General features: G+C 43.3%; 1 protein-coding gene across 1 annotated transcript in view; it reads right to left on the bottom strand.

Annotated features, from left to right (window-relative positions):
* STAB2 (stabilin 2) overlaps positions 1-23,399 on the bottom strand; it is a 290,752-nt gene that overhangs the window by 68,018 nt on the left and 199,335 nt on the right. The window contains exons 44-48 of the mRNA XM_077265634.1: positions 12,481-12,552; positions 10,037-10,156; positions 9,770-9,817; positions 7,959-8,042; positions 7,728-7,874 (exon numbers count right to left, since the gene is read on the bottom strand). Of these exons, the coding sequence (XP_077121749.1) occupies positions 7,728-7,874; positions 7,959-8,042; positions 9,770-9,817; positions 10,037-10,156; positions 12,481-12,552 (471 nt within the window). The remainder of the gene's footprint in view (positions 1-7,727; positions 7,875-7,958; positions 8,043-9,769; positions 9,818-10,036; positions 10,157-12,480; positions 12,553-23,399) is intronic.

Below are 23,399 nucleotides of genomic sequence, written 5' to 3'. Positions count from 1 at the left end.
TGCAGTAATCGAGGCAGGAGATGATGAAGGCATGCACAAGAGTTTTAGTAGATTGTGGGCTGAGGAAGGGACGGATTCTGGCAATATTTTTGAGTTGGAGGCGACAGGAGGTGGCAAGAGTTTGGACGTGCGGTTTGAAGGACAGGGCAGTGTCGAGAGTTACCCTGAGGCAGCGAATTTCAGATGTGGGAGAGAGCGTGATGCCGTTTACCATAATAGACAGATCAGGTAGGGGATGATGAGTTCGGTTTTGTCTACATTAAGTTTTAGGAAACGAGAGGTGAAGAAGGAGGATATGGCTGATAGACAATCAGATAGAATAAGCTCCCTTAATCATGATGTCATGATAAAAGGAGCTTAGTCTCCAGAAACGCGTTGAGATTCACACCCACATGGTCTGTGCTGAAGTTTGTACCCTCTATGTTACAAGTTTGTGAATAAAGAAATTTTATCTTCATGGATTCGGTGGAGCTGGACATTTATCTTCTTTTGGACTTTATATGTTTGGACACAGCGGGCCCATGCTCTCGAAGCTCAACTAATGCATCACGGGTGAGCTGGTTTATTTTTTTTTCATAGTAAAGGTTTGCCTTGTTTGGTCGATCTTGTTTTTGAAGCAGGTGGCAAAGTCCTCGATAGAGATGAGGGGAGTTGGAGGTGGCAGTGATGGGCGGAGGAGAGATTTAAATGTGGTGAACAGTTGTTTTGGGTTCAAGGATAATGAAGATACAAGGTTTGTGAAATAGGTCTGTTTATCAGAGGTGAGGGCTGATTTGAAGGCAAGTGTAGCTTGTTTGAAAGCAGTGAAGTCGTCTGGCAGGCGTGTTTTCTTCCAACGCCGCTCTTCGACCCTGGATGCTTGTCGAAGTTTTTTGGTGAGATTGTTATGCCAGGGTTGCCTATTGATTTGTCGCACTTTGCCATGCATGAGAGGGGTGACAGTCTATGGCTGATGTGAGGGAGGAGTTATAGAAAGCAGTGGCGCTGTCCTTGTCGTGGAGTGAAGATATGGAGGACAGTGTAGAAGAGAGTCTGAGTGTCTGTGAATGTCTAGGTGTGCGAGGTTTCTGCGAGGATGTGGTAGTGGTTGGACATGGGGTGGGGGTGAGGAGGACAAGGTTGAGAAGGTGAGTAGATGGTGGTGAGATAGGAAGAAGGGAGATTATAAAATATATAATATATTAAATGTGTATATATATATATATATATATATATATATATATACACACACACACACACATACAGATGCTTCTCACAAAATTAGAATATCATCAAAAAGTTAATTTATTTCAGTTCTTCAAGACGAAAAGTGAAACTCATTCTATAGTGTCATAACAGACAGAGTGATCTATTTCAAGTGTTTATTTCTGTTAATGTTGATGATTGTGGCTTACAGCCAATGAAAACCCAAATGTCATTATCTCAGTAAATTAGAATAATTAGCAAAAAACACCTGCAAAGGCTTCGCAAGTGTTTAGTAAGGAGGAGGGTAAGTCACAAAAGGTCATTGCTAAACAAGCTGGCTGTTCACAGAGTCCTGTATCCAAGCATATTAATGGGAAGTTGAGTGGAAGGAAAAAGTGTGGCAGAAAATGGTGCACAAGCAACCGATATAACAGCAGCCTTGAATGGATTGTTAAGAAAAGGCCATCCAAAAATTTGGGGGAGATTCCCAAGGAGTGGACTGCTGCTGGAGTCATTGCTTCAAGAGCCACCACATATAGATGTATCCAGGACAAGGGCTCAGGGCTGGTTTTAGACAAAGTGGGGCCCTAGGCAAAAGTTTAAACTGGGGCCCTAAATGCTAACATTGTAAAATCACACAAACATATAGGTTACATTACATGAGCAGGATGCGGATACAGTTGGCGGAGGGGCCTGGAGCCAGTGCTTGCACTGTGGCTTTATATCGGCCAACGGGTCTGCCACTATTAGCTGTACGCAGGGGCGTTGCTAGGGTCAGAAAAGATTGGGGACCCAAGCCCCAAGTTGCCCCCAACCTCCTCTTAATTATTTTTTTAACACTGCAGAAAACACAGTGATAACTCTCTGAGAACAGATAATGTAGTAGATGTCACCTGTAGTCCTATGTAACACCACAGATAACACAGTGATATCTCTCTGAGTACAGATAATGTAGTAGATGTCACCTGCAGTCCTATGTAACACCACAGATAACACAGTGATATCTCTCTGAGTACAGATAATGTAGTAGATGTCACCTGCAGTCCTATGTAACACCACAGATAACACAGTGATATCTCTCTGAGAACAGATAATGTAGTAGATGTCACCTGCAGTCCTATGTAACACCACAGATAGCCATAGTGTTTCAGAGTAAGACTTTGTTCACATGCAGCATTTTTTTCCAGTAACCAAAACCTTTTTTATTGGCAGTAAAAATGTTGCATTGAAAACTCCTGTTTTTCAGCTTGTTTTGTGGTGTTCTTTACACTTTTTTTTCAGCTTTTTTTTAGAGTGAGGATGTTTGCTTTGTCTACAGTATTTAAGGCCACGTTCACACGTTGAGTATTTGGTCAGTATTTCACATCAGTATTTGTAAGCCAAAGCAAGGAGGGTGAGAAATCCAGAAGTGGTGACGTGTTTCTATTATACTTTTCCTCTCATTGTTCCACTGCTGTTTCTGCATTACAAATACTGACCAAATACTGAACATGCGAACGAGACCTAATAGTTTAATTCACCAAAACCACTTAAAAAACTGCAATGAAAAATGCTGTTGCAATATCTGCAGCTTTTTTTTAATTCTTTCATTGCTTTCTACGGGTGAAAACACACTGAAAGAAGTGAAACGCTACAGATTTAAAAAGCGCTACAGTTCTCAAATTCAGTCAGAAAAAAAACAAGCGCATGCAGGACATTTCGGAAATCTCATTTCTTTTGCTGGCACTTTAAAAAGCAGCTTTTCGCAGCTTTTTCTTCTGCAAATAAGAAGTTTACAGCATTTTACAGCACAGGCAAAAACTGAGATTTTCAGAAATCTCCTGCACACCCTTTTATTTTCTCCTGACTGAATTTCACAACTGCAGCATTTTTTAAATCTGAGCATGTCACTTCTTTCAGCAATTTTTTGCACCCGTAGAAAGCAGTGAAAAAGTTTAAAAGAAGCTGCAAATGTCCCAATGTTGTTTTTTGCTGCGTCTTTGGTGAATAAAACTAACTTTATTAAACATGTACTGTAGACAAAATGCAAACTGTAAAAAAAACAAACAGCAAAAGCTCTAAGGGTAAGTGCCGACAATCAATAAACGTTGCGGGTCAGCTGCTGTGTACTTGTACAGCGTCATACCCGCAGCGGCCAGATGTTACAGCATAGTGGATGGGATTTCAAGAAATTCCATCTTCACTATTTGTCCACAGACACCCGCACCTCACTCGCAGAGACGGACATGCAGCGCGTCTCTCCAGACCGCAGCATGTCTATTTATCTTGCGTAGATGCGAGTCTCCGCAAGAGAAATCTCACCTGTGCAATGTATAGGACGCGGTGATTCCGCACGGTTTAATGAACACATGCAAATTACCTGCGTTCAAAAGATGGCAGCACTTTGGATGGAGCACATGTCTGCTGCGTCCAAAGTGCTGCCATTTCCGGATCATCTGCACATACCCTAAAAAAATGGGTGTTTTGAAAGTTGTGTTTTTACTGCCAAGACAGCAGGCTTTGGCTGCAAATTAAAAAAAATGCACCAAAAAAGCTGATTCCTATGCACACCTATACTAAATATGTGTATTGATTACCCTTATTATTTCACATGGGAATTCAATTATGTCTATATCATAAATACCCTAATTCAGCAGACAATATTCCTGTCTTGTGTCATCCAAACAGTAGTAACAGGAGGTCGCCCTGACAGATTAAAAGCAGTGATTTAGTGACTGTGGTCAGAGCCCATGATGATGGTTGCTGTATGTGACTGTGAAACCTGATCCTACAGCAATCAGCACAGAGCTCCGAGACCACAGTCAAGGGGGGTTTGCGAGAGACACTCCGGGACTACAGAGCAATGCACAGCATTATTCACTGCTGTACACCCTTTGGGCACTTCATAAAAGGGCTGCAGATGCAGGGGGCCCCCTTTGTAGGTGCCTGCCCCAAGCCGGCCCTGCATGGGCTACAAGTGTCACATTCCTTATGTCAAGCCACTCATGACCAACAGACAATGCCAGAAGCATCTTACCTGGGCCAAAGAGAAAAATATCTATGTGTATATATCTATTTTATCTATTCTATTCTAACCTGGCCAGTGTGATTTTACTATACGCGTCACATGAATTGACGGCTTTTAAAAGGACACCGGTGCGTAAAAATCGGACAGAACTCTCATGGTCTGAGTGCTTTGCTGAGTGCTTGCATTGGCGAGTCTCGGTGCCAATCGTAGCATGCTGAAATTTTACACGCACACTGAATGCGCCTGAGAAGATATACGAATAAAGTAATAAACCTTGCACTCAACTTTATGCTCAAGTGAGAGATTTTTAATGTAGTACTAAAACGTTTCGGTCCAAAACAAAAGAGACGAGCGGGGGATACCACGTCTGACTCCGGCATACTCTCCATCTACTATCACCAGTTTACCTGGTTCAGTATATATGTTCCTTACAGGCGCTGCCCTCTATATGCCCGGGGACACAATTGTCCCTTTTGTTTACGCAAAGTTCACTAACAGTACGTAACTGATGAAGGTCCTGTTTGTTTTGGACCGAAACGTTTTAGTACTACATTAAAAATCTCTCACTTGAGCATAAAGTTGAGTGCAAGGTTTATTACTTTATTCACTATATGGTGTGGGAACCTACCTTTGCACCATTATTAGTAGTGCATGCGCCTCTATCATTGAGAAGATATACGGTGATGTGAGCTGCCCCATAGATTAACACTGGGCCGAGTGCTATGCGATGGTTTCTCACCAAGCACTCGGCTGTATTCTACGGTAGTGTGACCCTGGCCTAAGAAGTATTTCAAGGTTCTGGAGTGGCCTAGGCAGTCTCCAGACCTGAACCCAATAGAAAATATTTGAAGGGACCTGAAACTCAGTGTTGCCCAGCGACAACCCCAAAACCTGAAAGATGTGGAGAAGATCTGTATGGAGGAGTGAGCCAAAATCCATGCTGCAGTGTCTGCAAATTTGGTTAAGAACTACAGGAAACGTCTGACCTCTGTAATTGCAAACAAAGGTTTCTGTACCAAATATTAAGTTCTGCTTTTCTACTGTATCAAATACTTATTTCATGCAATAAAATGCAAATTAATTATGTGAAAATCATACAATGTGATTTTCTGGATTTTTTTAAGATTCTGTCTCTCCCAGTTGAAGTGTACCTATGATAAAAATTACAAACCTCTCCATTCTTTGTAGGTGGGAAAACTTGCAAAATCGGCAGTGTATCAAATACTTATTTTGTCCACTGTATGAATCGTGATATGTGTTAAAGGTGCCCACTGACACTCTTGCCCGGGGCCCACGAAAACCTGTAGCTGGCCTTGCACCCACATACTATGTGGATGGGCAAATGTATTTGGACACATTTCTTAATAAATTCAGGTTTTTCATTCAGTCCCATTGCCACACGTCCTATCCCTAGACACGTAGTCTGCCATGACAAACAATTCTGAAATAAAGACTTTGGAGTTAAATGAATTTGAGCATGATCCTGTAATAGGATGCCACTATTGCAAGAAATCAGTCCATTAATTTTCTTCCCTCCTAAATATTCCATGATCAAGTCTCGGTGGTATTATTGAATATTGGAAGTGTTTAGAAAATACAGCGGCAGACTATGTAAAGTTGAAGAATGGTGTCACCAAGTGCTGAGGCGCGTAGGGCATAAAAGTAATCAATGTTCTTCTGACGAAATACCATTTACACATCCTCTGGCATTAAGCACCAGGAACTGTGGGTTTCATGACATGGGCTTCCATTGCCAAGCAGCTGCATGCATGCCTTATGTCACCAAGCACAATGCAAAGTGTCAGCTGAAGTGGTGCAAAGCACGATGCCACAGGACTCCATGGAAATGTTGTTCTGTGAGATGATGGATTCTCTACCTAGCAGTTTGAGTACGATTCTGAGTTTGGTGAATACCAGGAAAATGTTATTTTCCAAACTGCAATGCGCCAACTGTAAAAATGGTGGTAAAAAAATAATACTCTGGGGATGTTTTCCAGGGGTTTGGAGAAGCTCATAATTCCACTGAAGGGAAATCTTAATTCTTCAGCATACATTTAGGACAATTGTACGCTTCCAACTTCAAATTTGTTGGAACAATCTTGGGGAAGGCCCTACTATGCTGCAGCATCACTGTGGCCCTAATGCAGAAGGCAAGGTGCATATGTGAGAGGTAGTGCCAGGGCCGTAGTCGTGGCTGAGTATATCTGGCTATACGTGCCCTGGCCTCCCGTCACATATAAACAATGTCCCTGTTCCTGCATACCTTCTGCTGCACCCTCTACACCGTCGGGGTCCCATCAGGGCTGCTGAAGTTTGGCTGCTGGTGTTGATAACCACAAAGAGACAGAGTCCATTTCAAACTTTAAATGAAGAACTTTACTTGGTTCCAATCGCAGCACATCTACATCAGTTACAGCATCTACACAGAGGACAGCATCGTTCACATCCTGTACTTTCCCTGTGCTCTCTTCTATGTCTTTCACTTTGTTCCTGGTTCATCCCGATCCTACTGGTACTGCAGCGTCCTCCCTGTTCAGCATGACTACTCTTAGGTGTTCCCTTATCTGTTTTGCCCCAGACAGAAGGGCTTCTGCCCATGTATATCCATCTAGCTGCCACATTTTGGAGATACCTGCTTCCTATTCCTGCTGCAATCCTTTTGCTGTAACCTTTTGGCCCACTGACACTGGACAGCTAGGCCCTTTTCATAAACGTTGCAGAGCTGCTTTGCTGTCCCGGGCTCTAAAGCCCTACAGGACGCCTGGGGCTCCCTGGCCTCTCTGAGCTGTACAAGCTCCCTGTCTTCACTGACTAAAATCAGGAAATGCTCCATGCTTACCCACAGCTGACTCCTCCTATTAGAAAACTATGTACACTATTTTAAGGTACCCATCTAGTGGACAAACTACAGTACTGCACTGTCCCTATAATACATAACAAGACACTATGGATATGCATAGCAGCATACAGGAACATAACAGCAACTACAATAATATAAAACATCCACACATTACAACGAGAACCGGGTCAGTTCTTAAAGGGGTAGGGGCAAGTACCAGTCATTAGAGCCCCTTACACATAAAGGCATGTTTTGCGCCGGTTCAGTGTGTAAGAACTAGACTGGCCTCACAAATCACTGACCTCAACACCAAAACTCCAGCAGACACACCACAATCTTATAGCATGCCTCCCCAGAAGGTCAGAGGCTTTTTTACGTTTCTAGAATTGTTGGCCCTTCCCACCAAGCTCAGCTGATTTGGGTGATATTTATCTTATTAGTATGCCCATGGTTTTTAGTGTCCATTAACGATTCTATCCTAAACTTTAGGATATGACTACTGTGATTGCCATTAAACAAGCTTATTTTTTATCTGTAGCTAGGCTTATGGCTGCCGGTCTACAGTATTTTGTGCTTCCATGCTTTCTCTCTGGCAATCTGCCCTCTAGAAACAGAAGCATCCAATGGATTACCCAGGATTACTATATATTAGTACAGATAATCATCCATTCTGAAAACACTGGTAACCAGTACTACCTGGGAGAATGAGATCCTCACTGCATCACCCTGTAGTGAGGTGAAGGATGTCATCGATGAGAGGTCCTCTCTGGTGAGTTGTGTGCAGGTCACAATGTGATATAAGAGAACCTGCTCCATCATCCCTTTAAGTGTCCAGTCTTTAGCCTGAACAGAAGAGCAAAATGTGTAAATCGTCTGTATAGAAGATAATAGAAAACTGTAACAAAACCCATCATTAACTTTCCTTACCCGAGGGTCATTTTTCAGAGCATCATTACTTGGCACGAAAACTGTAAATGGGCCAGATCCAGACAGCTCACTAATGAGATTTGACTAAAAAAAACACATCAGCAATATGATAAGACTGATATTGCAATTAAAGTTTCATAATTAAAAGATTATGTTAGTATAGTCAGATATTGCAATATAAAAGTATGAAACATTATTTAAGAAAAAAGGTCTATCATTATCTGATTATTATATGATTATCTATCATATGGTGCCACTCTTGTAAAAACAAGTGTGGCGCTATTACTGAAAAATAAAGCTTTCTTTTCATCTAATAACCCCTTTAATTGGAATCTGCCAGCAGGTTTTTGCTACCCCATCTGAGAGCAGCATGATGTAAGGGCAGAGACCCTGATTCCAGTCATGTGTCACTTACTGGACTGCTTACTGTAGTTGTGATAAAATGACTGTTTTCTTAACATGAGATTATTACTGGAGGATTTGTAAACCTGCTGCCATATAGTCCTCCATATTCATGAACTCTGTATTTCCCCACTCCCACCACTGATTGGCAGCTTTCTGCCTATGCACAGTGCACACAGAAAGCTGGCAATCAGTGGTGTGGGCAGGGATATACAGAGCTCAACATTCAGAGGACTGGTAGATTTGCAGCAGATAAAACAGTGACTTTATCAAAACTGCAGCAAAAAGTTGAGTGACTGATACATAGCTGGAATCGGGGTCTCTGTCCCTGCACCATGCTGCTATCAGGTGGAGTAGAAAATACCTGCTGACAGATTCCCTTTAAAATATCAGATCCATAATGAGCAGTCACCTTCTTAAATTACATGAACACTTTATGCTTTTATGTATAAACTAGATGGTGGCCCGATTCTAACGCATCGGGTATTCTAGAATATGCATGTCCACGTAGTATATTGCCCAGCCACGTAGTATATTGCCCAGCGACGTAGTATATAGCACAGTCCATGTAGTATATTGCCCAGTCACGGAGTATATAGCACAGCCCATGTAGTATATTGCCCAGTCACGTAGTATATTGCCCATGTAGTATATTGCCCAGCCCATGTAGTATATTGCCCAGCCCACATAGTATATAGCAATGTGGGCATCATATCCCTGTTAAAAAAAAGAATTAAAATAAAAAATCGTTATATACTCACCGTCCGTCGGCCCCTCGGATCCACAACAGGCCTTTCCCGCTCGCGACGCTCCGGTAACCGCTCCATGCTGCGGTCTCGCGAGATGATGACGTAGCAGTCTCGCGAGACCGCTACGTCATCATCCCGCGAGATCGCAGCATGGAGCGGTTACCAGAGCGTCGTGAGCGGGAAAGGCCTGTTGTGGATCCGAGGGGCCGACGGATGGTGAGTATATAACGATTTTTTATTTTTTTAATTATTTTTAACATTAGATGTTTTTACTATTGACGCTGCATAGGCTGCATCAATAGTAAAAAAGTTGGTCACACAGGGTTAATAGCGGCGGTAGCGGAGTGCGTTACCCGCGGCATAACGCGGTCCGTTACCGCCGGCATTAACCCTGTGTGAGCGGTGACCGGAGGGGAGTATGCGGGCGCCGGGCACTGAGTGCGGGGAGTAAGGAGCGGCCATTTTCTTCCGGACTGTGCGTGTCGCTGATTGGTCATGGCAATGGTCGTGGGCGTTTTGCCACAACCAATCAGCGACTTGGATTCCATGACAGACAGAGGCCGCGACCAATGAATATCCGTGACAGACAGGACAGACAGACAGAAAGACGGAAGTGACCCTTAGACATAAACTTAACATAATTTTATTACAATACATTACCTGCAATAGATAAAAGAAATTTGATGTCTTTGGGTTTTTTCGTAATTCCTATGCAGAAAAAAAAAGGAAAAATGAATACACATTTACTATAATACTTTTTATAGGGAATATTGTTCGATGGTACAGATGAAGATGGAGCTGGTCATCTGGAGGTTTTGTCTCCAATTCCAGAGTAATCAAGGGGAGAACGTACTGGATTTCACCATCTCCACCATTCAGGCACACCTTCTTATTTACAGAATACATGACTCGTTCTCCTAGTAGTACCTCATAGATGTTGCCTCTACAAGTGACTCCATCTCCAATATAACTAGCCTTGCACGTGCAGGTTCGTTCTGCTGGACCCGTATGATTGCATGTGGCCTTTTCACTACAGCCACCATTTTTCTGAAAAACACAGTCTTCATTAATACATCTGAGAACACATTTAAACATAATGCTTCTAGAACATGATACAGAGCGTCAGTCCTGCTGAATATTTTGAGCTCTCAAAATAAAGAGAAATATTACGGTCAATATTACTTTCAGAAAAATAAATGCTGCAAAGAACTGAGATCTGGAAGCAGCGAATTCACTACATCATAAATAAAAATAAAGTAAAAAAAATAAATAAATAAACTTATATAAAAAATAAAAAAATAAAAATGAAGATAAATATTACGGTCAATATTGCTTCCCTAAAAATAAATCCTGCCAAGAACTGCTATTGGGCAGCAGCGAATTCACTACATCATAAATAAAAATAAAGTAAAAAAATAAAATTATGCAAAAATATATATCTAAAATAAAATAAATAAAATAAAATTATACAAAAATATATATCTAAAATAAAATAAATAAAATAAAATTATACAAAAAATAAAAAAATAAAAATAAAATGGTCAATATTACTTCCATAAAAATAAATGCTGCAAAGAACTGAGATCGTGAAGCAGCGAATTCACTACATCATAAATAAAAATAAAATAAAAAAATAAAATTATGCAAAAAATAAAAATTATAAAAATAAAATCAAAATAAAGAGAAATATTACGGTCAATATTACTTCCATAAAAATAAATGCTGCAAAGAACTGAGATCGGGAAGCAGCGAATTCACTACATCATGGTCTCTCTTTGTTGTCAAAATTCAGGAAAACGGCACACGCAGTTTACGATAGAGATTTTTGAGCCATAAACATAATAATATACAATAGAGAAAAGCAAAATCTATATAGGAAAAAAATCCACTAATTTTTTTTGCATCCACTCATGCCATTGGTTAAAACAAAACTGCGGAAAAAACCAAGATTAGATAAAAGCTCAAAATGCATGAGATAATTTGTGTTTATGATAATTTTTAGACTGAGTTCTGGATCTCAGTATATTATTATTATTGTGGCCCACTGCACGCATCTTTGACACTTTCTCTTTAATTGCATACAAAACTGCTTCAGAAACTGCACGTGTGGCCCAGATTTAAAGCATTTACCTCCTTAGGCACTTTTCTATTTACAGGATTTTCTGAAAATCATGTTATACAGCATTTCGCCCCAAAACAAGATAACCATGATATCTGGAAGGGACTGTACACGTCTGTCTGAATTAATGCTCTGTAAATACATTTTAATCTTAATAAATATATCTTGGTCACTTAGGTCAAAAGAGTTTTTTTCCTCCAAAAGGAAATTGATTCATGTAAAAATTATATTTACCAGAATGTAAATATCCGGAGTAAACACTTTGCGAATGCTAAATTAGCAGTAAACTATAAGGCCGTGTTGAAACACAATGTAAGGGTAAGTTCACACTGGGCGTTTTAGCTGCTTTTTTGATGCTTTTTTTATGCTAATTTTCAGCTGCTTTTTACAGTGCCAGTAAAGCCTATGAGATTTCAGAAATCTCATACACACATTGTTATTTTTGTCATCAGGATTTTTTTGAACATAGAGCATATCACTTCTTTCAGCGTTTTTTCAGCATTTTTCACCCATTGAATTGAATGGAATAAAATGCACCAAAAACGCAGGAAAACCGTTGTTTTTGCTGCAGCTTCTTTCCTGCCAAGCACTCAAGTTTTGCTGTAGAAAAAAAGTAGCAAAAACGCCCAGTGTGAACTTAGCCTAAAAGCTACATTTTTTTTGGTGCTATTTTATCCTCTTGTTTTTTGCAGGTGACCACATCCACACCAAAATACACGATAACCATCTTCTTTGATAATTGTGTTTTGCAGTAATTTTTTTTAATACGTTTTCCCCTTTATTTGATGTTTTGGGTGCAGATCTAAAGCAGTGTTTTTAGTGCATTTTTTAATCTACAAAAAACATTTTGATTCTGCGCTAAAATATATACCGTACTTTCCATAGAAACCTAATGAGAAAAAACGTGCCACAAACACACAGCGTCTCTAAACTCACACTGGGTATGAATTGTCATGAAATGACGTCAGCTTTGTTGGAGTGTTAAATGCAGTAGATTTTATGCACACAGAAAAGCTGATGAAAAAATGTAGCATTTAAGCTGCATGTGAACATGGCCTTAGCCTTTCCAGCTGTGTAGTCAGCAGTAGTGACAAAGAGCTGTGAGCTATCATACAGATTGTAACTCAGGATCAGCACAATGTAATGATTTTGCAAAGATATTCAATGTTGTATTTAATTTATACCCATATAAACTACAGAACATACGGTATTCATTACTCAAACACATCAATAAATGAAGCATTATACTCACAGTTAAGCATGGGTTAATAGGACTGCACTTTTTACCATCTCCACTGTATCCTTGCAAACAATTACACACAGACTAAACAAGGAACACAAATGTGGTCAGCATTAATTATGTGACCTCACAGAATTTTTTGCATAATTGGTACATTTCATTTATTTTCAGCTACACAGATAAAATCCCTCTTATCATATGAATGTCCATAGGGAAGTCTTCTGGAGTCAGTGATACAAGGAAACAATATTAGACTTCTAGTGTGTGCTACCATATTATCTAATTATCTATATCTGACCCAGTAGGGACAACTGAAGGGTACCCATACCATTTCTTCATCACCCTCTTTTTGTTGCAACAGATGTTGAGGGGGAAATCCTCAGTAAGTAGTCTAAGGTTACTAAGGATGAGCAGAACCGTGGATGTTTGGGTTCATTGAGTTTGGTTGAACTGTAGTCCAAACTTTGGTTCGGGCATCAGAACTTGACCCAAACTTGGCTCCCAACTCGGACCCAATAGAAGTCAATGGGGACCCGAACTTTAATGTTGTAATATTGGGATAAGAGCAGGACAATTGCCCTGCCAGCAAATTGTCGATAGGAAAATGACTTAAAATAACATAGAATAAAAAAATAATAATCTTAAAACAGTAGGCAGAGATCCAAGTGGAGGAGGAGGTAGCCAACACTGTTTTTGCGTTTTTTTTCCCTTTATTTTTTGTGGGGCACTATGCATCCAGGCAGTGTAATAATCTACTGGCTACTCCCTCTCTGTATGCAGGCCATGTAATACTCTGCACTTTTATGGCATGCAAAGATTGAGAAGAGCATCAAATAGGGGATGTGGCCATGGTGCTGCTGGAGGTGGTGCTGTTGCAGGGAGAGAGAAGATGTGGTCGATCTGTGCTTGTTATGTGCCCAAATGAGACACCTTCATCTGGTGCAGGCAGGTGAATGGTGAGGCCAGAACAAGTGGAGATGGTTTTAGATTGGATGACTGAAAGTGCCTTCTGTTCCTTCACTTTGTCTTCCACCCGGTCCTCTGCTTAAAGTGCTGAATTGCAGTGGTCACTTCTACTTTTTGATGACCCCTCTAGCTGAGGTTCCGTGGGCCATTCACCTGGTCCTGCCCCACAAGTGGAAGTGATTGGGTGCACTAATGCCCAACCACTTGTTCTGCTTGAGAATGAGTACGTGGGAGGGGTAGTGCAAACGGTGAGTGGACCACCACTGCACATCTTTGATGATGATGATGATGGTGATGAAGCACTGGTGCCAACTGCTGCGGCTTTCTGCTGTGTGCAGACTGACAAGGAGGGCAAGGGTGAGGACTAGGTGGAAGATCATGCAGGGGATGATGAGGTCCTAGACCCCACATGAACTGAAGGCCATCTGAATTAGTGATGTGTCATTCGCGAACGAGCCGACACAAAGAGCCGGCTCCCTGTTGTGAACGATGGGAGCCGGCACGCCAGTGAGAGCCACTAAAATTCCTGAATGGCTCTCACTGGGCGTAAAATCCCGGACTTCGGGAGGCGTAACTCCGCCCACCTGAACAAAACCCCGCCCACTCTTCAATTTAATTGGCTCTAAGAAGTGGGCGGAGTTTCTGCGGTAGGTGGGCGGAGTTTCGGACGCCTGAACAGTTATTCAATAGGGATCCATTTAAGATCCAGAAAGAGCCGTTTTGTGAGCCAAAAGAGCCGGCTCTTTTTGGTGAGCGGAGCCATGAGAGCCGGATCACCAAAAAGAGCCGGACTGCCCATCACTACTCTGAATGATGTGGGCGGTTCGGAGGAAGAGGAGGTGTTCACACTGTCCCAGTTCACAAGAAAAGAGGGAGCAGGGTGCAAAAGAGGGAGCAGCGTACAAAAGCACAGCTGCTGGCCCCTAGCCAGTACCTCGGCTGCTATGGCCCACAGTACTGATGAATTGAGCACACCAAAGCCAGCTCAAAGAGGTTCCCTGACAAGACTCAGACGGTCTGCATGCTATGCCATCAGAGACTGAACTGAGGCATAAATGTTCTTAACCTGAGTACCATGTGCATGATCAGGCATCTGAATGGAAAACACAAGCTGCAGTGGAGTACACACCTGAAAAATCAGGAAAGATCTGAGCCTCCTTCTTCTGCCACAGTCTCGGCCTCTTTCTCCCGCTCACAAGTGATTTAGAAGAAGAACACCAAAGACAAAGAAACTTTACAACAGGCCAGCTTATAAATGATTAAAAGGGTATAAAGTTTATTGAATATATTAAAAACAGTATCTGAAAAAGGAGACACCGCAGGTAACAGGAAAGGGGTAGGTACACCCAGGTAGTATATAAATGTAGACAAGTACTTAAAAAGTCCTAAATATACTATGTTCACATGGATCCTAGTGCATGTATTATATTTCCAAAAAAGGAACAAAAATTAATACAATATTCATTGCCATATCCCCTGGAGGAAGCATTTCATTGCGAAACGCGCGTCGGGTGTGGTGGGTCCACAGTAACTACTTTTGAGGTATAGTACCTTTCATCATGTACTCTGTCATGATCTCTGCAAGCAGAGATCATAGCAAGCCTATAGAGGGACAAGCTCTCGGAAGATGGAACTATACTGACCATGAACTAAGCCTGCCGCGCAACTAGAAATAGCCAGGTAGCATTTCCTATTTATCGCTAGATGCCCAGCTCTGGCCTAAGACCTAAATAGCTAGCAGAGGGAAATATAAGACCTGGCTCACCTCTAGAGAAATATTCCAAAGAAGACAGTAGCCCCCCACATATAATGACGGTGAGTTCAGATGAAACAACAAACGCAGCAGGAAAATAGTCTTAGCAAATTTGAGGTCCACTTACTAGATAGCAGAAGACAGATAGTATACTTTCATGGTCAGCAGAAAAACACTAACAAAACACCATCCAGAGATTACCTTAAACTCTGGCATTAACTCATAACGCCAGAGTAGCAATCCCTGATCAACGAGAGCTTTCCAGACACAGTAACAAAACTTCAGCTGTGAACTGGAACAAATAGGCAAAACAAAACATGGACAAAAGTCCAACTTATCAGTAGTTGTCTAGAAGCAGGAACAAGCACTGAGAGGCATCAGATAACATTGTTGACCGGCAAGAAACCACCAGAGAAATGAGCTTAAATAGCGACACCCACTACTGATGGAACCAGGTGAAACAGGAAAGAGGATGACAAGTCCAATTCCACAAGCGGCCACCGGGGGAGCCCAGAATCCAAATTCACAACAGTACCCCCCCCTCAAGGAGGGGGCACCGAACCCTCACCAGATCCACCAGGGCGACCAGGATGAGCCCTATGGAAGGCACGAACAAGATCAGAAGCATGAACATCAGATGCATTGACCCAAGAATTATCCTCCTGGCCGTAACCCTTCCAGTTGACCAGATACTGGAGTTTCCGTCTGGAAACACGAGAGTCCAAAATTTTCTCCACAACGTACTCCAACTCACCCTCAACCAACACCGGAGCAGGAGGCTCAACTGAAGGTACAACAGGTACCTCATACCTGCGCAATAACGACCGATGAAAAACGTTATGAATGGAAAAGGACGCAGGGAGGTCCAAACGGAAAGAAACAGGATTAAGAATCTCCAATATTCTATAAGGGCCGATGAACCGAGGTTTAAACTTAGGAGAAGAGACCCTCATAGGGACAAAACGAGAAGACAACCACACTAAATCTCCAACACAAAGCCGAGAACCAACACGACGATGACGGTTGGCAAAACGCTGAGTCTTCTCCTGGGACAACTTCAAATTGTCCATAACCTGCCCCCAGATGTGATGCAATCTCTCCACCACCGCATCCACTCCAGGACAATCCGAGGATTCCACCTGACCGGAGGAAAATCGAGGGTGAAACCCCGAATTACAGAAAAACGGGGACACCAAGGTGGAAGAACTGGCCCGATTATTGAGGGCGAACTCTGCCAATGGCAAAAAAGCAACCCAATCATCCTGGTCAGCAGAGACAAAACACCTCAGATATGTCTCAAGGGTCTGATTAGTCCGCTCGGTCTGGCCATTAGTCTGAGGGTGAAAAGCAGATGAAAAAGACAAATCTATGCCCATCCTAGCACAGAATGCCCGCCAAAATCTAGACACAAATTGGGTACCTCTGTCAGAAACAATATTCTCAGGAATACCGTGCAATCGGACAACATTCTGAAAAAACAGAGGAACCAACTCAGAAGAAGAAGGCAACTTGGGCAGAGGAACCAAATGGACCATTTTAGAGAAACGGTCACAGACCACCCAGATGACAGACATCTTCTGGGAAACAGGCAGATCTGAAATAAAATCCATCGAGATGTGTGTCCAAGGCCTCTTAGGAATAGGCAAGGGCAACAGCAGTCCGCTAGCCCGAGAACTACAAGACTTGGCCCGAGCACAAACGTCACATGACTGCACAAAGACTCGCACATCTCGTGACAGGGAAGGCCACCAGAAGGATCCCGCCACCAAATCCCTGGTACCAAAAATTCCGGGATGACCTGCCAATGCAGAAGAATGTACCTCAGAGATGACTCTGCTGGTCCAATCATCCGGAACAAACAGTCTATCAGGCGGACAACGATCCGGTCTATCCGCCTGAAACTCTTGCAAGGACCGCCGCAGATCAGGAGAAACGGCCGACAAAATTACTCCCTCCCTAAGGATACCTGTGGGTTCAGAATTACCAGAAGAGTCCGGGTCAAAACTCCTAGACAGGGCATCTGCCTTAACATTCTTAGAACCCGGTAGGTATGACACCACAAAATTAAAGCGAGAAAAAAATAAAGACCAGCGCGCCTGTCTAGGATTCAGGCGTCTGGCAGTCTCAAGATAAATCAAATTTTTGTGGTCAGTCAATACCACCACCTGATGCCTAGCCCCCTCGAGCCAATGGCGCCACTCCTCAAACGCCCACTTCATGGCCAAAAGCTCCCGATTCCCAACATCATAATTCCGCTCTGCGGGCGAAAATTTGCGAGAAAAGAAGGCACAAGGCCTAATGACGGAGCAGTCGGAACCTTTCTGCGACAACACTGCCCCAGCTCCGATCTCCGAAGCGTCAACCTCAACCTGAAAAGGCAGATTCACATCAGGCTGACGCAACACAGGGGCAGAGGCAAAACGACGCTTAAGCTCCTGAAAGGCCTCTACAGCATGAGGGGACCAATTAGCAACATCAGCGCCTTGTCTGGTCAAATCAGTCAGTGGTTTAACGACATCCGAAAAACCAGCAATAAATCGGCGGTAAAAGTTGGCAAAGCCCAAAAATCTCTGAAGACCCTTAAGAGAGGAGGGCTGAGTCCAGTCACAAATAGCTTGCACCTTGACGGGATCCATCTCAATGGAAGAGGGAGAAAAAATATACCCCAAAAAGGAAATTTTCTGGACCCCAAAAACGCACTTAGACCCCTTCACACATAAAGAATTAGACCGCAGAACCTGAAAAACTCTCCTGACCTGCTGGACATGAGAGTCCCAGTCATCAGAAAAAATCAGAATATCATCCAGATATATTATCATAAATTTATCCAGAAAATCGCGGAAAATATCATGCATAAAAGACTGGAAAACTGAAGGGGCATTAGAAAGACCAAAAGGCATGACCAAATACTCAAAGTGGCCCTCGGGCGTATTAAATGCGGTCTTCCACTCATCCCCCTGCCTGATCCGCACCAAATTATACGCCCCACGAAGATCAATTTTAGAGAACCACTTAGCACCCTCTATACGAGCAAACAAATCAGTAAGCAATGGCAATGGGTATTGATACTTAACAGTGATCTTATTCAGAAGCCGATAATCAATACATGGTCTCAAAGAGCCGTCTTTTTTTGAGACAAAGAAAAACCCAGCTCCCAAGGGAGAAGAAGATGGACGAATATGTCCCTTTTCCAAAGACTCCTTTATATATTCCCGCATAGCAGCATGTTCCGGCACAGACAAATTAAACAAACGACCCTTTGGATATTTACAACCCGGTATCAAATCTATGGCACAATCGCACTCACGGTGCGGAGGTAACGACCCAAGCTTGGGTTCGTCAAAGACGTCTTGATAATCAGAGAGGAACTCAGGGACTTCAGAGGGAATGGACGACGAAATAGAAACCAAAGGTACGTCCCCATGAATACCCTTACATCCCCAGCTCAACACAGACATTGCTCTCCAGTCCAAGACTGGGTTGTGAGACTGCAACCATGGCAATCCCAGTACCAAATCGTCATGTAAATTATACAGCACCAGGAAACGAATAATCTCCTGGTGATCCGGATTGATACGCATGGTTACTTGTGTCCAGTATTGTGGTTTATTATTAGCCAATGGGGTGGAGTCAATCCCCTTCAGAGGAATAAGAGTCTCCAAAGGCTCTAAATCAAAACCACAACGATTGGCAAAGGACCAATCCATAAGACTCAGAGCGGCGCCAGAGTCAACATAGGCGTCCGTGGCAATAGATGACAAAGAACAAATCAGGGTTACAGACAAAATAAACTTAGACTGAATGGTGCCAATGGAAACAGACTTATCAAGCTTCTTTGTACGTCTAGAGCATGCTGATATAACATGAGTAGAATCCCCACAATAGAAACACAATCCATTCTTCCGTCTAAAATTCTGTCGCTCGCTCCTGGACAGAATTCTATCACACTGCATACTTTCTGGCGTCTTTTCCATAGACACCGCCAGATGGTGCACCGGTTTGCGCTCCCGCAGACGCCTATCAATCTGTATAGCCATTGTCATGGACTCATTCAGACCTGCAGGCAAAGGGAACCCCACCATAACATCCTTAACGGCATCAGAGAGACCTTCTCTGAAAGTTGCCGCCAAGGCGCACTCATTCCACTGAGTAAGCACAGACCATTTACGGAATTTTTGGCAGAAAACTTCAGCTTCGTCTTGCCCCTGAGATAGTGCCATCAAAGTTTTTTCTGCCTGAAGTTCCAAATGAGGTTCCTCATAAAGCAAGCCCAAGGCCAGAAAAAACGCATCCACATCGCGTAACGCAGGATCCCCTGCTGGCAATGAGAAGGCCCAATCTTGAGGGTCACCCCTGAGCAAGGAAATCACAATCCTAACCTGCTGAGCAGGGTCTCCAGCTGAACGAGACTTCAGGGACAAATAAAGCTTACAATTATTTCGGAAATTCTGGAAGCTAGCTCTATTCCCTGTGAAGAACTCCGGCAAAGGAATTCTCGGCTCAGATACCGGAGCATGTACCACAAAATCTTGTAAATTTTGTACTTTCGTGATGAGATTATTCAAACCCGCAGTTACACTCTGGAGTTCCATTATTGTCAGGTGCACACAGAGATTAGGAGGAGAGAGAGAAAAAAGACTGCAGCAAGGCAGAGTGGAGGGAAAAAAAAAAAAAAAAAAAATTCCAGCAGACTTCTTATAACTCTCCTTTCTCAACCTGGGTCTTTAACACTTTAGTGGCCGGTCAAACTGTCATGATCTCTGCAAGCAGAGATCATAGCAAGCCTATAGAGGGACAAGCTCTCGGAAGATGGAACTATACTGACCATGAACTAAGCCTGCCGCGCAACTAGAAATAGCCAGGTAGCATTTCCTATTTATCGCTAGATGCCCAGCTCTGGCCTAAGACCTAAATAGCTAGCAGAGGGAAATATAAGACCTGGCTCACCTCTAGAGAAATATTCCAAAGAAGACAGTAGCCCCCCACATATAATGACGGTGAGTTCAGATGAAACAACAAACGCAGCAGGAAAATAGTCTTAGCAAATTTGAGGTCCACTTACTAGATAGCAGAAGACAGATAGTATACTTTCATGGTCAGCAGAAAAACACTAACAAAACACCATCCAGAGATTACCTTAAACTCTGGCATTAACTCATAACGCCAGAGTAGCAATCCCTGATCAACGAGAGCTTTCCAGACACAGTAACAAAACTTCAGCTGTGAACTGGAACAAATAGGCAAAACAAAACATGGACAAAAGTCCAACTTATCAGTAGTTGTCTAGAAGCAGGAACAAGCACTGAGAGGCATCAGATAACATTGTTGACCGGCAAGAAACCACCAGAGAAATGAGCTTAAATAGCGACACCCACTACTGATGGAACCAGGTGAAACAGGAAAGAGGATGACAAGTCCAATTCCACAAGCGGCCACCGGGGGAGCCCAGAATCCAAATTCACAACAGTACTCTTTCATTATTTGATATGTATATATAGTCTTTATGTATGTACCTTCCTTGCACGTTAAACTCCTAGACCTGCATCTGGTTGGAAGTCATTCTAAACCTTTGGCAACTGCCTCTACAACTAAATTGAAATCTCGATGCGAAGCTATTGGTTCTATATGAACATAATTTATTTTACTTCTATTGTTCTATACTCCTTATATCAGGTGTCTTAACTCCGTTAGATGTGCAATATGGCAATGAATATTGTATTATTTCTTGTTCCTTTTCTGGAGAGGTAACAATACGTTGGGATCATGGGAACCATAGTACGTAGTTCTTTGCTACCAGTACTTTTCCAGGCAGGCCATCACTGCACTGCAAGAATATATTGCGGACAAAATCAGGTGTGCACTACACCATCAGTGTCAAGGTCCACATAACTACTGATACGTGGACCAGTAAGCACAGGCAGAAATGTTATATCTCCCTTACTGCCCACTGGATAAATGTAGTGGCAGCTGGGCCTGAAGCAGAAAGGGTTTTGAGGTATGTCCTACTACCACCGAGGATTGATGGATTTTTTTTCATGTTTCTCTGTCCATGTTGCTCCTCCTCCTACTCCGCTTCCTCCAATGCCTCCTCATCCAGTCAGCATAACACCAGAACCACCAACTTCAGCACAGCCAAGGGAAAACAAAAATGGGCTGTTCTGATACCCATCTGTTTGGGGGAAAGATCCCACACCGCACAGGACACAACAGAACGATGAGTAGTTGGCCCCACTGAACCTCAAGCCTGGACTGGTGTTGTGTGATAATGGGTGAAATCTCGTAGTAGCTGAATCTTTTCCTTATAAATCGGTGTATCATTCTGCTCTGTTTCTTCTGCTTTATAACCTGCTAATACGGACCGTATCAGATAATGGTTCTGGATGTTGTGGTGTGTTGTGGAAGATTTTTACACATTTTGTCCATGCTAACGTTCCCTTCTGAAGTGGTGCCAGTGCCCCAGCTGCGTTGGCAACTTTCTCCTCCACCTTGTGCTTCCGCTGAGCCACCTGCTGTCAGATGGGAACACCATCAGTAGTGGGTCTACCAATGTGTGCTTGTATTACAACTTCTTGTGATAACGCTCCAGTGACAGAAGTAAGGATGGCAAGTACTCCATGTAGAGGGGATCCAGCAGGGTGGCCACCCAGTAAGCATCACTGGTAACAATGCGAGCAACTCGGAAGTGTTTGCGCAGTCACGGCAGCATGTATTTTCTCATGTGTGCCAGGTTGACCAGAGGCAACGACAAGCTGTCCTTGGTGAGAGATGTATTGTCTGTGTCCTCTGTATTCCCCAGACACACAACAGTGATGCCTGTGAGCTTCTATGAGTGCCACCCTACTGTGAACACTGTTCCTCCTCCTCTTCTTCATCCTCCAAAACTGTCCTCTAGCTGGACAGTTGTGTACCTGCCCTCTGTTGGTACACAAGCTCTCCCTCTGAGCCATGTGTGGATGACTGGCCTGGCCTCTTCCTCCTGTGGCACCACGTTATCCATCATCGCCTGAAGCATTTTTTCAAGGAGGCAAAGAAGGGGGATAGTAAAGCACAGTCTCTCCAGCATATGCAAGGTGGAGTTCCACCTTGTTGGTTCGTCGCACAAGAGGCGGTGAGCGAAAGGCATAAGAGACGCTGCAGCGCAGAAAGTCGAGCAGAGGCAGGGTGAGAACGTTGAAAGCGTGCAAAAACAACCCACACTTTCTGCAGCAGCACTAATATATCAGGGTAATTTTTATGGAGGCTCTGCACCACCAAAATTCAGAACATGTGGCAGGCAAGAAATGTGCATCACAACAGCTAGGCCAAGAGCCGCTATGAGATTTCGACCATTATTTCACACTACCAGGCAAAGCTTGAAGTTCATCGGCACCAACCACTCATCGATCTGTTTCATCCCCATCAACAGCTCTTGCGTGCTGTGGGATCTTTCCCCCAAACAGATGAGTTTCAGAACAGCCTGCTGTCATTTCCCCCTGGCTGTGCTAAAGTTGGTGCTGGTGTTACTCTGACTGGATGAGGAGGCAGTGGAGGAAGCGGAGTAGGAGGAGACAGAACATAAACAGAGAAACATCCATCAATCCTCAGTGGTGGTAGGATATGCATCAGAACACCTTCCGCCTCAGGCCCAGTCGCCTTTACACTTACCCAGTGGGCAGTTAGGGAGGTATAACATCTTTGCCCATGCTTACTGCTTATGTGGATACCAGTGGTTATGTGAAACTTGCCACTGATGGAGTTGCAAAGTACACAACAGATTTTGTCCAAAACATATGTGTACAGGGCATGTGTGGAAAAGTAGTGGTGCCTGGGAACCACATACTGTGGGACAGCCACCACCATTAGTTTTTTAAAACTGTCCATCTCCACCAGCCGGAATAGCAACATTTCAAATGCCAAGTGGGTAGAGGGGTACTTTCTCTTTCTCTCCTGTGTATTAGGGATGAACATCTGAATGCATCCATGGGACGGTGTGGCGATGCTGGATGACACTGCTGGTGGTGTTGTCACATCCTCTCTTTGCGGTGAGCCAGGTGGCGCTGTTGATTGGGAGCAGGAGGAAGAAGCCGAGACTGCAGCAGAAAAGGGAGCAGGAGGAGCCCCAGATATTTTCTGTTATTTTTTCAGGCATGTACTCCAGTGCAGCTCGCGCTTTGAATTCAGATGCCTTGTCATGCTGGTGGTGCTCAGGTTAAGAACATTTATGCCTCGCTAT

The sequence above is a fragment of the Ranitomeya variabilis genome, chromosome 5 (genome assembly GCF_051348905.1).
Source record: "Ranitomeya variabilis isolate aRanVar5 chromosome 5, aRanVar5.hap1, whole genome shotgun sequence".
In the NCBI taxonomy this organism is placed as follows: domain Eukaryota; kingdom Metazoa; phylum Chordata; class Amphibia; order Anura; family Dendrobatidae; genus Ranitomeya; species Ranitomeya variabilis.
The sequence above is the reverse complement of the archived record's forward strand: the minus strand, read 5'-3'. Positions and strand labels throughout refer to the sequence as shown.